At 36.6% G+C, this 17761-nt stretch overlaps 1 protein-coding gene across 4 annotated transcripts in view; it reads right to left on the bottom strand.

The window, feature by feature from the left end:
• Positions 1-1261: 1261 nt before the first annotated feature.
• LOC133879535 (protein unc-13 homolog) overlaps positions 1262-17761 on the bottom strand; it is a 63191-nt gene continuing 46691 nt past the window's right edge. For 3 of the 4 annotated variants that reach the window (XM_062318130.1, XM_062318129.1, XM_062318131.1), the window contains exons 15-27: positions 16572-16754; positions 16330-16485; positions 15616-15708; positions 13074-13145; positions 7261-7378; positions 5920-6098; positions 4629-4710; positions 3740-3844; positions 3548-3654; positions 2767-2844; positions 2589-2684; positions 2193-2288; positions 1262-1635 (exon numbers count right to left, since the gene is read on the bottom strand). In XM_062318130.1, the coding sequence (XP_062174114.1) occupies positions 1462-1635; positions 2193-2288; positions 2589-2684; positions 2767-2844; positions 3548-3654; positions 3740-3844; positions 4629-4710; positions 5920-6098; positions 7261-7378; positions 13074-13145; positions 15616-15708; positions 16330-16485; positions 16572-16754 (1539 nt within the window). In that variant the 3' untranslated portion in view covers positions 1262-1461. The remainder of the gene's footprint in view (positions 1636-2192; positions 2289-2588; positions 2685-2766; positions 2845-3547; positions 3655-3739; positions 3845-4628; positions 4711-5919; positions 6099-7260; positions 7379-13073; positions 13146-15615; positions 15709-16329; positions 16486-16571; positions 16755-17761) is intronic. The other variant, XM_062318132.1, reaches the window with a different exon arrangement.

Genomic DNA, 17761 nt, shown 5'->3' with positions numbered 1-17761 from the left:
GACAATTTTTTTCCATTTGCTTTAAATTTCTAGAGGTTACTCCTAGGTGCGTGATTTCATCCCAAAACTACTGGACTTGAAATGGTTTTGGGCTTCAATAGAAGGCCCAATTTACTCGTTTCTTTTGACACGTGTCGGTGTTTAATTGAAAACAAATCGATCACTAAAAAAAGGACATAAATTTCTTACAAACTGGATTGTAAAAAATTTCATACAACGCACGTATAAGATTGACATGTGTCATTTGGCATGACATGTTATTTAAATAGCATGTGCTTCTTACATGCTTTTTTAATAGCATTAATAAAAAAAATTTACTTCTCATAACTTACATGTTTATATGTGAGTTGTAGGAAATTTCTTACGAACCAATTTATAAGAAATTTATGTCCTTAAAAAAATAATTTTAACATCCTTTAAAGTTTAAACACATGTTAATAGTAAATTAGTAATGTGTCAAAAATCATAAAATAGTTAAAAGTCTAGCATTTTCCTAAATAATGTGCATGTATGGATTGAAATGTTGAATATAATTTGGACATGATTTATGTTCCGTTTGTTTCGACGTCGTAAAATATTTTTAACGAAATCATTTTTCAGAAAAAATAATTTTCCTTTGAATATTTTCCAACGTTTGGCTTTTACGAAAAAATCACAAATGCCAAAAAACCACTAGTGATGAGATTCCGTCACTTGCTAACAGGATTCCTGACGCTTCTAAATTTTAGTGGTAATTTTTACTAAGGCTTTTAAATTTTCCTTTTGCAATTGCGTTATGATGTGTCTTCCTTATTTGTTCAACAAAAGATCGAAAACTACTGAAGTGTCTATTTGGTCTAACAGTTTAAAAACGTGCAATTTTAAAAAATAACAATTTCAAAACACAGTTAATAAAAATGTAAGTATGCACTTGATAAAAAATTGTGCATTTTTCAAAACAAATTACTTGCATGCTAACGCCATGTGAAAACATGGATTTTATTTATTTATTTATTTATTTATTTATTTATTTTTTCATGTTTTAAAACCGTCATTTTTTTCAAACGCACTCCAAACTGGACATTGTCTACAATTTTGTTTAAAAAAAATTATGTTTAGCCTACAAAATCACGGGGCAAAACGCACTCTTAAGAACGGTTAGGTGAACATAGTAGCTTGCAACTGGGGTCTTTCGAGATTCCTAAATTCCAAACTTCCACCCATTTTCTTTATTTTCTTGGCAACTAAAGTGTCTGATAAATAAACATGAGAACAAAACCAATTAAGAGTTCAAACTTCCATATAAAAGTACCAAGACGAAATACAAAAGTAGTTCTTACACATACAAGAAGAGAAGTACCAAGCTTTTCTCTCAGAATCAAAAAGAATGTTATTATATTCACATAAGCAAGTGGCTGAAAGTACACGTTTATGCTGCATTGACATTCCATTGATCAATCTCTGAGTGATAACCAGTATCACCTACGCAGACGATTTAGGTATCTTGTATTGTTTCTTGATGAATTGAGAGGCCTCTGGATCAGCCCTGTGACATAATATTCTCAAAAGAGTCTTCGAATCTGTTCCTAGTCTGCTTCTGACATCCTGCGTCTCCGAGCCACTTGCGGATCTCAAGTCGTCAATCAGTTCTCGAGTCTGCAAACAATTCAAGGGAAAAAGCTATTTTAGATGCCTTTGGCATGGATTTATAGGATCAATCAACTTCCCGGAACAAAAATATTAGTGAATTAATGGCGACTCTCATTCATTGAAAATTTTTCTTGGTGCGAATGAGAACCTAATTGATGGTAAAATAAGAGAAGGTTAGGGTCCTCCGTAAAAAGTCGGGCTATTAAAATGTTAATTAGATAATTAAATCTACTTCTTCCTATCAGTTTAAGCATTTCAAATAAGTTGTGACTTAATATAGTATCAGAGGCAGGTTGTGAGTTCGAACCCTAACTCCCACAGTTTACCCTCCATTTTTCAATTAAAAATATTTCACGTGTTGTCTGGTCCACACATGAAGGGGAGTGTTCAAATGTAATTAAAACACTAACATAATGCATTGTTATTAAAGCTAGCATAGTCTCGACTGTTGCCACCACTCATAAGACAATGGCACCCAAAATTTGGTATAAACCAAGCTTCAAATGCCTTTCAGCAGTCTGTTATTTTGATTTCACAGTAAATAAAATAAAAATAGAACTAACCTCATAGCTGTGCAACTTTATGACATGCCGAACAGGTGCCACATGATTTTCTACCACTCCTCGAGGGAGACCATCCCCCCCAGAAATGAAAAATTCCTAAGGCAAACACCCACGTTAGTAAAATAAACCTTGTGAGTAAAGCAATTAGACTTAAAAACTGCTGAGTTTAAAGTATTCCTCAGATAGGAAAATTCACTTTCAGGGCTTCTTTTTTTTTTTTCCAAACAACTTTGAAGTTCTTTTCTTAGCCACAAGCAAGATATGCCAAAATGAGTAGCCAAATGAATCACAAGCTTGTCATTATTTGATCACCAAATTTTTGGCTTTTTGGTAAAAAGACAATCCCTGTCTTTTTCATATTCAATTTCCTTTCACCCTTGGAAGGGTCACAAATACCTTCAAGACTTCTAAATCTTCTTCTAATATTTTTGCATCGCTGAGGGTGAAAACTCGTGCTGGGCCCCCATCTAATAGAACACGAAGTAAGCCATCCTGGAAAAAGAGACGATTTCAGTCACAAAAATTACAGTATTTGCGACAGATTTCTTGAAAAGAGCAGGGGTAAGACACATACAAGGGATGCTTGAAGCAGACTTTTCACAATGCGATCTCTGAGTGGCTCCACAATTATATCACAAAGACGACTAAGTTCCTGTAACAGTTGACAATGACAGACACCACTGGATCTCAACATCAATCAATACAAACTTTAACCGATCAACATGAATTTATTTGACAAGGTAACTTAAATTTTTTTATTAATTGATCTCAAATCTTTCAACAGGGAAAACAGGTTGATGTCAACAATCATACACAAAGCACTCATTTTGTCAATCATCTCGAAGAAATGGTGATAAACCTAACAAGTGCTAAACATTACTCAGATGTACCAAGGTGGAAAAGCAGAAAGGTTGGAATTGGCCTAATCCAATTACCAAATTCTTAAGTAGCATAGGATCTAATGTATGCACTCTATGCTTTAAAGATTTGAACTGTAATATTAAGTTGAAGAGTCAGGTTTAATGACTGTTATATCTGAATGTCAAAATTTTCTCTAAAAGAAAATATAAGTAAAAGCGGGCGTAATAACTGCAGTGAGAATAATATATCTAATATCAATATGTGCGTACTCTATAAGTAGCGAAGTTTCAGCTATAGCCTAACTAAACCCCAGAACACTCAGAGTGGCTAATCCCCACTAACGCTACCCCCATGGACATGGCAATAAAATTAAAGGAGTCCACAGCATTCAAAATCATATGCAACTTTGTTTATTTAGTTGATATACGGCACTTAAGCAGTATTAAATAATCAAATAAAATTAAAACATACATTCATGAAGGAACAAATCTTACCACATCAAGTGGTTCAACCAGCGCTTCCAACCTAGATAGAGAAACTTTGGGTTTATATAAATTATCGATGAACTGGTCCCTCAAATCCCAAAAGATAATTTTAGTTCCTGCAACATGCAAAAGTTAAATTGTTCACTAATCAACTTTGCTTCTCAAGAAAATAGACGAGGGAAAAAGGAAAATTTTTCTTACCAGTAAATTCACAAATCTGGTCAATGGCAGCATTTATATCTTTTCTACTCCCATCAAATGCGTCCTTTCGAGTGAAACTTTTGGATTTCTCATCTATTGATTTCTCTAGACAAAAGGTTTAACAGTAAGCACTAATAAAAAGATTTAGAAATTGTTGCATTATAGTGCTCTTCACAAAGAAGATATTACCAAGTAGACCTAATGAGTAATTGTGTCAACAATGGTTAAATGTTTAACCAAAGGATTAGTACAATGGTCAGCGTCATAAAATGGAGGCCACTGGTAATCAAATGGAACCAGGGACCATCCGACATCAAGAATAATAATAATAAAATGTTTAAAAATAACATTGGAAGTGATGCAATGCACATTAGCTGTTGTAAAAGGGTGAAAGCTAGGAGTGGACATCTTTCCACTCCCAAAGAACAGCATAAATCACAGATCACAATTATTTGAGAATCCCATGGATTTAATCAGATAAAAAAACCAATTATTTAAACTTGGAAAGGTCCAACATAGGGGTGCTTGAGGTCATATATTTGATAAATCTTTCAAAAGGATTCACCTGTCAAGTTGAAATTATACTAACTTATCCGTACTACATAATGAACTCCCCAGCTCATAGAAACACTTACCAATAACTAGTTCTACTAAGCAGAAAAACCTTCTCCTTGTGTTTCTTTTTTCAGTTGGCTTTAGCAATAAAGAAATAGGGGCCATTGTCTGGTCAAATGGTAAAAATCTTGGGCTGCCTCATGCAAGTACATGGGTTCGAGTTCCGAGAACTAAAAGCTCTTTATGAATGGATGGTATTCTAACATAAATTATGTACTCGCAAAAGACACACACAAAAACAGATAACAACAAATTTACATGTTAATATACATACTGATAAAATTTTCGCGGGGTTTTCTCTTTGTCCATCTCTCCCAAATGCTATCTTCCAGCTTATTCAACTGACTAATCGCATACTATTAACAGCCAAAAAAAAATCCCGTATCAGAAAACTAATAAAGAGATGAAAAAGTAGTTTCTGTATGTAAACGTAAGGAATTAGAAAACTAACAAGAAGTTCAAATATGATGCAAGTAATGTCAGCAAATTACTTATGATGGAGTGACAATATAATTATATGAAATTTAAGGACTCTAACAAGTGTTGATGTTGTGTCCGACAAAATGAGCCCATGTTTTTTGATAAGTATCAAAAAAAACATGGGCTCATTTTGTCGGAAAAAAACTTAACTAAGGCCATCACTTCTTCAATTTGCTACAGGTAATCCACATTATTAGGGGCCTCAATAATTTACCCACAACTGAGTTGGGGTGGTGAAAAAGTACCAAATATTCCATCATTGGTGGTCTCAAGGATTTTTGCATCCTATGTTGGAGGGTGAGAATAGCAAGCAAAGAAAGAAAAACATCATAAAAGGTTTTCCGAAAGTAACTTTCATGCTGCTATTTTTTATTTGGCAAATGATGATAATTGACCTTGTGAAGATCTCTTCCCAATGGATGAGCATAGTTATGATGAACTAATCTACCAGTCATGTCCTTCTTTTTTTGTAAAGTCAATCTAAGGAAAAATACTAGAAAAGCATTCAGACTCCAGGACAGATGCATGCTTCTCACTGATAGTTTATCAATATCTAGATAAAGATCACCCCATTCACAGACTGAAATTGAAGATTTATGCTGAATCGGACATCTGATATTTTTAAGATGTTGCATAAAGGAAAGCCACTTAACTTCAATCAAAAGTAATTTGCACACTAGCACAGTTGCTCTTTTGTCCATGTATACAAGAATGGATCGTATTTTTACCATTACTTAGTTATGACAATCAGTAACAATTAACAAAAAAAATTAATAAAAAAGAATCCAACAAGGTAACTATGACATTACATACAACTGCAGGCCTAGTTAATACCAAAAAGAATCATGTGTTATCTCAAATAGTGCAAGAAAGAAAACTCCCAATTGATTTTGACAAAAGATCAAGACAAACATAACAAAGTGAATTTGGAACTCATAAACTTTTAACACAGAGTGGACTATGCTAACTGCAGAATAAAGAATCATTACGCTAAAAAAAAAAAAAAAAAAAATTCTTGCCCTCTCAGAAAAGTTTATCCAGACATTATTCACTTGAAACAAAGATAAAATTAGGTTTGAACTCACATGTAAAGTATTTAACTGAACACAGAGGGTTGGAGTCGTCAAGACATTTATTTCGGTCGCCCTTCTCTCATCTGGCAGCCTAGGGTCAAAGAATTCCTTCTTTACAAAAGCCTTTATTCCAACTTCTTTCTTGTATCGCGTGAGGATAGGCGCAGGAGGAATTAAGTCCTCCTTGTTAGCTGCATGACCAAAATCATACTTCAAGGCCCATGTAAAGGTGGAAAACAAATTTAAAGAAAAAGAGTAAGTTATTAACAGAACATGTATGGAAGATTGTAAATTGGAAATGCTAGAAAGGTAAAAGACATAATTCTTCATCATTATGTATGGAAGAATGTGAATTTTCCAATTATGAGAGAGAGGCATATATGACACAGAATTTTCACAAACTTATTTTTGAATATAAGTGCCCAAATTAACAGAAAGAATAGCAGAAAAGAAAATTAAAAAACTGCAGACTGAGAAGATTGTAGGAAACAATAAAAAAACCTTGACTGACTATCTTACCCGTGAATTCACTTCAGCTTCTTCAACTATTAAATGAGCAAAGCTCAGACATAATTTAAGCTCATTTTTATTTTCTTTTCCCTTGTTTCTTTCATCATTCCTATTTCTTTTTCCTTATTTTTCTTTTTTGTTTTGGGGGACAGGGGGTTGTGGAAGGGAGACAAAGCTGAGCATAAGGCTGCTCGACTTGGTTAGGCAGCTCAAGAAATGCCACTAAGAACATATGTATACCAATAAAAACATGTAATAGTTTTGACTAATTTCACAAATGTTTAAAGGCTTCATTTCTAATACATAGGTTCAACCCTTTATTATCTTGACTATTTTTTCCTTTTTTTTTAGCTAAAAAATTAGATTCTTCACATTTTTTTTTTTAAAAAAAAAATCACATGTAGATACAACTTATGGACGCACACAGAGGATAGAACTCATGACCTCACCCTGCAATCCTTATTTATGGGGAAAGGAGATGTCATTTAGTCCAAAGACTGTTGACTTTACATATAACGTCTTGAGCTGATACATATTCAACAGGGATACAACTCCATATATAATTCATGCTACATACCTCTTGAGCTGATACATATTCAATAGGGATACAACTCCATATATAATTCATGCTACTTAGATGATAATTCATCATTTGGAAAAACAAAATTTAAAGAACTTTTTTTGATAAGTAACAAAATTTAAAGAACTTGAAAATGAGTTATAAAGTAAAGAAAAAAAAGAAATGCACCTCTCTCGACTCAAAGTGTAATTGCCATGAAAAAAGTGATATCCAGATTCTTTATAACAAGAACACTCAACTATGTACTAATTGCACACACTCACCCAGCTTGTCAATTACATGATTTGCATACACTTGAAATGCATTGTCAATGCCACGAAACAAGCTATTCAGCTCTGCAGCCCGCATTGGAACTTTATAAGTGAAAAATTGGTCAACTGTCTGCATCAAAAATATTAATCATAAAAGGCATTATTAATGTATTTATAAGTGTTACAAAAGATTGCAGTGAAAGAGTACATAAAAAGATATGAACACCAAGTCTGACATGCACTTTTAAGACTGCGAGATTCCAAAACCTCCACAAACAAATGCTTCCATAAAAGTGAAGGAATTTTGACTAAAGTATGGGTTTATACACTTGTAAGCTTCCACCAGTCAATTCCATTCCCATAATGCCTAACCTCCAGTCAAAAGATTAAAACCATGTCTTATGTCATTGATTTGTCAGTTGAAAAAGGGAAGCCCCCCTTCCCCCCCTCCTTTTATGAGTAAATAAAATACCGTTAGAAAGGATAACCTCAAATGTATAGGTTGCAAACAAGAGATTCTCCAAAAAAATTACAACATGAAGTTTAAGAAATCAACAAAATCCAAAAAAGGACGACTACTCAAAGTAGAAGTCCAATCACATAAACAAATAAAGCCTTCACCATGTTTGTATAGAGATTTCAACTCACTAGAAGTCTGTTTGTTTCTTTCTCGCCAGGTGACCCAGATCTGACAATGTTATACAACTTTCCAAATCATACTACTTTTTTAATGGCATATTTCTCATCCAACAAAGAAGCATATGAACCACCTTTTTGACATCACCCAGTGGACCCGAAAGAGAGAAAAAAGCAAGTGACCACAAATCCCTTGCAACAGGACAAGAAAGTAGAACATGATAGACTCCCCACTCAATGTACACATGCAGCACCAATCCACAATAGCAATGTTCCTTTGATAAGACTGTCCACTGTCAGGATTTTGCCCAAGGCAGAGGTCCAAAAAGACGGGGGTTGGGGGAAGCTATCTCTAATGGTACCTATGCACACTAAAGACCCTTCCAAGGGCAAGGAGCAGAAGAAAATCGCTTTCAACTCTAGCAGAAAGGGCAGACATTTTAGATAGGGAATTAGAGTTGTTGGATGCATTTTTTGAGCTATTCTGTGCTAATGGTACCTTCAAACGTCTTGATTTACTAAAGAAACCAGTTTTTTTGAGTGCCATTGACAAGTACTTTTTTTTTTTTTTTTTTTTATAAGTAATCACAAATTCATTAAAAAGAGCAAAGGTGCAATCCATGTACACATGAAGTATACAAAAGATACACCTAAGCAGAAGAAGAAAAAAGACCATGAAAAACATGAAAGCTAGAAATATTAAAGTCAAAGGCAGCTGCCCAATGGTAAACTGTATTGAAGAAAAAAGCCTTTAATCCCACCACCATCCGCTAACGGTCTTCAAAACTCTGATAATTTATTTCCTTCCAAAGACACCACATCAAGCAAGACGGAACCATCTTCCACACTACAACATTCTGAAGACTACCAAATTGCCCTCTCTAGCTAGCAAAAAGATCTACCACTCGTCTAGGCTTAACCTAAGCTAACCTTACACTGAAAATAGTATACCATAGAGCACTAGCAATTTCATAATGGAGTAAAAGGCAATCTCCTGACTCCCCACTCTTCTTACACATACAACATCAATCAATCACTATTACTTGCCGCTTCCTTAAGTTATACATAGTGAGGATATTCCCTAAAGCTGCCTACCAAGCAAAGAATGTCACTCTCATGAGAACCTTATTCCGCCAAATACTCCCGTAAGGGAAATGAGTATTATCATGGGGAACGAGGATATTGTATCTAACATTGAACAATCCTTTCTTCGAAAGTACCCAGCAAAGCTTGTCTTCATCTCCTCATCTCAATCTGAAGGAGCACAACAAGTTGAAAAACGATATAAGGAAATCCACCTCCCAGTTCTGAGCCGTTCTAAGAAAGTTAACATTCCACTAATGAGAGTCACTAGAAAACTCCAAATGATCTACCGCAGAAGTATCCTTAAAGCAGGCAATACCGAAAAAGCTACCTTAAGGGCCCCATCCCCACACCACACGTCGTACCAAAATCTAATTTTTAAAGTCATTACTCACCTCGAATCTAGTATGACTAGAAAACTCCCCTCAGTCCCTCCTAATATTTTTCTTGTTTGATCTTTTGTGAGCTTAATTGTGAACAAACTTCGTAAAGTATTTGAGTCTTCCTCTGGGAGCTCCTTACAAGACTTCTACCATTTGGAATGACATTATTGAGAAAATGGAACATCGGTTGGTGGGTTGAAAGAGGCTTTATCTATCAAAGGGAGGCATGTTGACTTTGGTAAAAAGCTCTCTTTTAATTTACCATTTGTCTGTTAAAAGTGATGGGACAAGTAGTGATTTAACATGATATTAAGACCAGGTTTCTTACGATGATGGGACTTTCCCTCCCGTTGTTGTCCACGTGTTTGGCCATTAGTTGCCACACGTGAGAGGGCGTGTTAAAATGTCTTACATCACCAAAAGATACATGACCTGGACACTTTATAAGCCATAGACACCCCTCCTCTCTCAAGGGGTCTTTTGGAAGTGAGTACGGCCCATGGACTTTTACATTGTATCAAAGCCAGGTTCCTTGAATGATGATGGGCCTTTCTCTCCTGATGTTGAACACGTGTTTGGCCAAAAAGTTGCCACACGTGAGAGAGCGTATTAAAGTGTCTCACACCGCCACGAGATACATGACTTGGGCACTTTATAAGCCATAGACACCCCTCCTCTCTTAAGGCGTCTTTTGAGAGTAAGGTCCATGGACTTTTACATAGTATCAAAGCAGGTTCTTTGGACAATGATGGGCCTTCCCCTCCCGATGTTAAACACGTGTTTGGCCAAAAGTTGTCACATGTGAGGGGGCGTGTTAAAAGTGTTCCACATCGCCAAGAGATACATGACCTGGGCCCTTTATAAGCCATGGACACTTCTCTCCCAAGGCGTCTTTTGAGAGTGAGTACGGCCCATGGACTTTTACATAGTATCAGAGCAGGTTCTTTGGACAACGATGAGCTTTTCCCTCCCGATGTTAAACACGTGTTTGGCCAAAAGTTGCCACACGTGAGGGAGCGTGTTAAAAATGTCCCACATTGTCAAAAGATACATGACCTGAGCCCTTTATAAGCCATGGACACCCTTCCTCTCTCAAGGCGTCTTTTGAGAGTGAGTACGGCCCATGGACTTTTACATTGTATCAAAGCCAAGTTCCTTGAATAATGATGGGCCTTTCTCTTCTGATGTTAAACACGTGTTTGGCCAAAAGTTGCCACACGTGAGGGGGCGAGTTAAAAGTGTCTCACATCGCCAAGAGATACATGACCTGAGCCCTTTATAAGCCATGGACACCCCTCCTCTCTCAAGGCGTCTTTTGAGAGTAAGGCTCATGGACTTTTACATGGTATTAGAGCCGGTCCGTTGCGATGATGGGCCTTTCCCTCTCATTGGTTGAACACCTGTTTGGCCAAAAGTTGTCACACATGAGGGGGCGTGCTAAAGTGTCCCACATCGCTAAGATTTCCTTCACCCTGGCACTTTAAGCCATGGTGCCCCCTCCTCTCTCAAGGCGTTTTTTGAAAGTGTCAATGGGCCCATGGACTTTTCACATTGTCCCCTTTACCTATTTCAGTAGGAGTGGTGGACAATAAATATGATAATTTAAGGGGAGGTTGGTGTTCTAAGAGGGTTGCGGGGCCCTATGGTGTGGGATGTAGAAATGTATAAGGAGGGGGTGGGAAGGTTTTTCTTAATTTGTGAGGTATGAGCTAGGAGATGGATCTTAGGTGCAGTTTTGACATGATTCATGGTGTGTGGAGCAGCCTTTGAAGTTCTCTTTTCCAGAAATATTCAATGTTGCTCGTTGTAAGGATGCTTGGGTGGCAGATCATATGTAGTTAATTGGAAACATTAATTGGAATTCTCTCTTTCAAGACCTATGCATGATTCATAGGTGGAAGTGGTCTGTGCTTTCTTTGAGTTGTATTCTCAAAGAATAAGGCAAGGAGATGAGGATAAAATTTTATAGATTCTTTCTAAAAGGAAATCGTTTGAAGTGAAGTCTTACTATCATATAGTATCTACTTCAGTAAGTTCCCCTTTTTCTTGGGAGAGTATTTGAAAAGTTAAGGCTCCATCGAGAGTGACGTTCTTTCTGTAGACGACGGCTTTAGGAAAAATCTTAACTTTGGATAATTTACGAAGAGGAATGTTATTGTGATGGACTGGTGTTGTATGTGTAAGAAAAGTGGAGAATCTATTAATCAACTCCTCTTTCATTATGAGGTTGCAAGAGAATACGGAGTTCACTTTCCTAGTTGTTTGGTGTTGTATGGGTTATGCCTCGAAGGGTGAGAGAGTTGTTGGCAAGTTGGAGGAGACAATTGGGACACTATTGCTTTGGAAATGTGGAAGTTGGCTCCTTTGTGTTTAATGTGGTGTATTTGGAGAGAGCGAAACACAAGGAGCTTTGAAGATCGTGAGACTGCAATGTTAGAATTGAAGAAGATGTTCCAATCCCTTAATAAATTATACATTGATATCTGCGTTAAATAGTTGGCTTGTTTCTAATTTCTCTGAGTTTTTGGAGTTTTGTTCTTTCTTTTACTATACTTTAAGGGTTCTCTTGCATACTTTGTGTACTAGAGTTGCACCCCTCAGCACTTTTAATGAATTTGAATTACTTATCAGATTTTTTTTCTTTCATGATCCCACGCCATATGACCCATGAAGCTCATTTGAACACCACCCAACCCCCCCCCCCCCCCCCCCCCCACACCCCAAGAGCTGCAATATTTTGAATCCACTACCACCCTCCACAAGGTCTCTTTCTATAGCCACTTCCCCAAAAGAGTTCGGTTGAACAAAATAAAATTTTAGACCCCCAACCCTCCTTCAGATATTAGACCAACTAAGTGGAATTTGAACTCTTCACCAATGCCATCCCACAAAAAGTCTTGCTACAACTTCTCTATGTGATTGGCAACACCAAGCGGGAGGGGGGAGACATGAAGTAAGTAGGCAGATTAGATAAGTACATTTAATCAAGGTAACTCTCCCACCCTTTGACAAATACCTCTTCCATCCAGCCAAATGATGTTCTATCTTGTCAATAATGCCATCCCATATAAGGGAGCTTGCTCTAAGTCTAGAGGGAGAAGGGAGCTTATGAACCTTGAATGCTCTATAAATTATGATCCTACAGGCGCGTCCTCTAGGCGTGGGAAAGGCAATGCCCACGTTTTCTAGCGCTGAGTGCTTAGGGTGGGTTTCGGGTTTGGGAGCTTGGGCTTTTTTTTTTTTTTTTTTTTTTCCCGGTTGTTTGGGTTTTTCTTATGCTCGCTTTAATTGGATGCTTTCCACATTTATATCCCCAAGTTGAAGGAAAAAATTGACTGAAGCATCTAACAAAGAAGCAAAGCAACAGTAAGCCCATAGAGTTTGTAATGAAACTAAGGGACAAACTAGTGTAGAGGCACAAAGTATATATTTGAAAAGTTCTCAAGAAAGTCTTCATGATCATAATATAATTTATAGAACTATGTGAACATTAGAGAAAAGATGCTTTGCCCAGGATTAGGAGATATCTAATTGTAGCAATCATATGTGATTGTACCAAATTTAATCCAATTAAACCGGCATGCTTTGCATTTAATTAAATATGAAGCAATAGACTTTTGGCGATTAACTTGATACAAATCCAACCAAATATAAACAGATCTTGCATGTAGAGTAACAAATCAATCATCAAGGGAATGTAAGGACAAATAAACACATGCATACCTCCTCCACAATTCGATAAACTTCGACAATTGAACTCCCATGCCGCTGTTGAGGCGATATTGGGTCCCACCTCTGAAAAAGGATGAATGGGACCATTAAGCTATATAGTGAATAAAATATCTTGATGGAGGGAAGATGAAGAAAGAACAAGTCTTCTCGAAATTGAAACTATGGTGAATTTACATCAATTTCTAAGCAGATTATTTGTTAATATAAATACCATTACTAGGACTAAGCTGGAGAAACGAGGTAGTCACAAAACAGTGTGCCAATTATTTATGAAAATTATCACGTGTGTATATATATATATATAACGAGGAACCCCTACAAGGTAAGGCCACTTCGTATACCCACTCTTGTCGGGTAAACCTCGAACCCGTGTAAAACGCCCATTCCACATGGATCGGTTAATACTCCGGCTTTGCTAGCGGGCTGGCCCCAAAAAATTGTTTGCACCCAAAATGATTCAAACCTTAGACCTGATGGAAATGCCACCATGACCAAAGCTTTTACCATTTTATGAAGAAAACTGAAGAGCCAACAGTCCACATGCCGTTTGAAAGGTAATCCATCCAAAGGAGCCTAATTTGTTTATAAGTCTGTTGATGTTGAAAAGAGGGAAAAAAAAAAAAAATTGGTAACCCACCCCACTCACACTCCCCCCAAAATCCCCTTATAATGTGCAATAATGAAGTGGGAAAATCCATCTTTATGTGCACAATGCTACACCATTACTGCTCGATATCAGGTCTTACTTGACATATAGATAACCAAGATCATATTTTCAGCAGTAGGCAGGACCACAAAAGAAAAACTGAACCAGATTGACAGAATGGAGATTTATGTTACGTTTGATACGTGGAACGGTTATTCCATTAGAAAAAATGGATAGCTTTTTTGTGTCCTTTTTGTATACTTCCTCTATGCTTAGGGGCGCCTTTACGCTTTTTGTAAACTTTTTTGCTTACCTATCAAAAAAAAAAAAAAAAAAGGAATGGAAGAAGATAGGATAGAATAGCCTTGGTGAGTATATGATAAGGATCTAACACTTAAAATAGTCATGCCCATGGCCCATGAGAATGGCTATTCCAAGGCTATTTCATTCCACATTCTTCTATTTTCAATAAAAATTATTCATTTTCTTAACAGAATAGTCATTCGACATTCCAAACATAACCTTAATGTATATCTACTACACGTCCATCTGTATAGCCATGTCCCGCGCTTAGACTAAGGAAAATCATGTCTGACACCATGTGTATGTATCAAAACATATCGTGCTCCATTAACCCCAAGGTGTTGCTTCGAGTGGTAAGGGCATTGGTCTTTGTAGCAGTTCCATGAGGTCTAAGGTTCGAATCTCCTTGAGTACAAACAATTCATTGGGGCCAGTCCGCCAGCGAAGCCAAAGTATTACCTAATCCGTGTAGAGGGGGCGCTTTACACGGATCCGAGGTTTACCTGACAGGAGTAGGTAAACTAAGCGGCCTTGCTTTGGAGGGGTTCCTTGTCATATAAAAATAAATAAATAAATAATAATTCGTGCTCCATTGATCAGAAAATCATTACCGGCGATTTTGGTACTCAAACATATTCTAAGGAGATACTAGTTGAACATTTAAGCGGCTGATGCCCTTCAAGACACAGATGAGGTCACAGGGCATTCCCCAAAATCTAGTCAAGGTCACAGAAGGGCATCTCTGCTTGATGCTTCTAGTGTGTTTTTTGTGCTCTCTTGTATGCCTGTGCCTGTGCCTGTGAGAAACTAACAAAAATGGTATTTATGTGTGCAGATGAATTTGTAATATGCACAACTATCTGACATGTTGGTCGTTAATAGGCATCTGATGCCAATCAAAACCAAACCTTTAAAAAGTTACAACATGTACACAACATTATATGCATTTTGTACGGGTATATATGACTTCATATTTCATGATTCAGTTCAATATTGGTCTTAAGCAGCAGACCATGCTCATAGATCAGCAAGACATGAACAGCACCGTTATTGCATGTAATTGCTATCTTACGGTCTCCAGCTTCACATAGACTACAGAATTGGTGTCAGTAGAAACTGCATATGTTAGCAGTCACTTCTGTATCAGAGAAATTGAAACCAAATTGAACAAAGCCTTATTCTTCTACCAAACACGCTGACCAAGTTGTAGGAAACCTCCTATATTTCTCTCTACTAGTTATGAAGCACACATTGTTGCTATATCCAAGGGAGCAAGCAGCATCCAGAATTCTACAAATTAATGTAAGGCAGAACACAGGACAATAACACAGGATGGTTTAGCTGACTAGTAGACTTGATTTTTCATAACAGCAAATTTCTCGCTGTAAAAAAGCAGCCTACATACTTCAACGATTCCTTTACTACATTCAAAACATAATCAGTTACCATTGAATCTCAGCTTACTGATAAATATTGTAGATGAAATGACTAATCCACGCTGGATTCTGATTCCTTCACAAAATAAATTCCATGTATTTTACTGTTTAGGCATTAAATATTCCTTCAGTGAACTTGAGAATTCACCTCTTGTTGAATAGTCCGTTCAACCCAACCTAAAATTCTTCCGAGCTGTGAATTGACCCAGCGCATCACCAATGTTCCAGATATAGATTCAATCTACATGGAAAGGCAAAAGTTAGGAAAATTAATTTGACAAAAAAAATAAAGAGGAAAATATAAACTATCAAGAGACAAGAATAACATATGGTACACTGAACTAAGGTTGGTCACACAATCTCAAGCTCAAGCAAGCTAATATTGAAAAGCATATATACAAGCATATACATAATATGAGCTATCTCAAACTGCAAAATTTAGTTAGAGTGCACATCATTAAGCGCTACTAAAAGTATGAAAACTATTCATCTTTGTTTTTTTGTCGTTTTATATATCAAGGTGGAGGGTTTTGGAGGAAAGCATGAGGGAGGTAACATTCCTGATTGACACCCCAAAATTAAATGCAGACCTGCAATATCAGAACAACCCCTAACACCCTCCTTAAAATTGCAAGCCTTTTTTGCAATCATGTGCATAAAAGCTAGGATAAGGCATGCAGCTTAAAGATCAATTTTGCTCGAGAGAAAAACTTAAGATTTAGTTAATTGGCATCACTCGGCATTTGAATCCTACAGTCTCTAATAGGCAGGATTTCATTATTTACCATTTCTTAACACCACAAAAACTCTCACCAGAACAAAAGAGAGGAAATCCTCTGGGAATTAAATTCATTTATCTCACCTCATATGGAATTAGTTTCCTGCAGTAGACCTCTGCAGTCTCCTCTTCACATGAAGACTTAATAACAGACACTATATACTGTTCAAGGCTATCAGCTGCCGGAAATACAGATACAACATCCTCAGTCAAATGTTCAGCACCGTCAAGAAATGGTTTCTGAAAATAAGAGGTATGATTAAGACTTCATCAAGGACAAAATATGAGAACATATGCTTATATAAACCAAGTAAATATAAGCTTACCAACTTGTTCCCATACAGCTTATGAACTAGTGATGCTGAAAAAATAGCTGCGTGAGGATGCCTCTGAGAGAAAATTGGCATAAACATGGTAGAATCTTTTTTCATAAATTTCTTGGACTCTTCTGCAAGCAATGCCAAAGGATGTCCATGTATTGAGTCTGATTTGTCAACAGTCTGCAGCAACTGTAACAAGAAAAGAAACATATCTGAAAATATTCTTCATATTCTTTACCAGAAACCGCAATGTAAAACTAAGGGCACATCTACATTTGAACTTCGAATATCAGTCATGATTTATGATGTGACCATCAGCAACTATCAAAGCGTCTATAAATGAAAAGTGTTTTGTATATCTTTTTTTTTTATAAGTAATCGATTTTTATTTTTTTTATAAATAATGTCGTAACATTAAAAAGCGCAGATGGACGCCACTCTAGTATACAGGAAGTATACAAGAGATCTATGGATCTTTCTGATACAAGTGTGTTTAAAAGATATATTTGACGACAAATTCTCTCCCAACCTCCCTCCCTCCCTCCCCTCCCCAATCTGTCTGATACAAGTGTGTTTAGAAGATATATTTGAGGACAATCTCTCTCTCTCTCTCTCTCTCTCTCTCTGAGGGGTGTAGATATCTCAGATAATTCTTTTTCGCTAAATTTACTTGATTCACCAAGAGAAAGAGACTGGCAAACTATTTAGCTGGATATTGTATTGATATTGCTCGAATCATTGTCTTTGGCCCTTAAGAGCCTCCCAGTGATCCATGAGGCTTGTAGGAAGGTCACTAAGGGGTGTAGATATCTCAGATAATTCTTTTTCACTAAATTTACTTGATTCACCAAGAGAAAGAGAGACACAATAAAAACAGGAGATTATAATTTATACTTATTAGAGTTCGATTTCCTAATAACAAGATGGCAAATTTAGCAATTAAAGGATTTCCATAATTCTAAAGAAAGAAATTTATACATGGACATTCCTGGCAACCGCTTGCCAAACTACTCAAAATATCCTTCTTTAATACAAAATTGACATTCCACAAGTAAATGACATGGGATCCACATCAAGAATCCTTAACACTTAAAAAGAAAAAATCTCACTGCCAAACAAAACAACAATACGGAAAGAAATTGGCATTGGCAAGTTCTAGCTGAAAGCAACATATGGCTATGTAAACTGTTGTCCTA

The sequence above is a fragment of the Alnus glutinosa genome, chromosome 10 (genome assembly GCF_958979055.1).
Source record: "Alnus glutinosa chromosome 10, dhAlnGlut1.1, whole genome shotgun sequence".
Classification (NCBI taxonomy): domain Eukaryota; kingdom Viridiplantae; phylum Streptophyta; class Magnoliopsida; order Fagales; family Betulaceae; genus Alnus; species Alnus glutinosa.
Note: the sequence above shows the minus strand (reverse complement) of the source record. Positions and strands in the feature narration are given on the sequence as shown.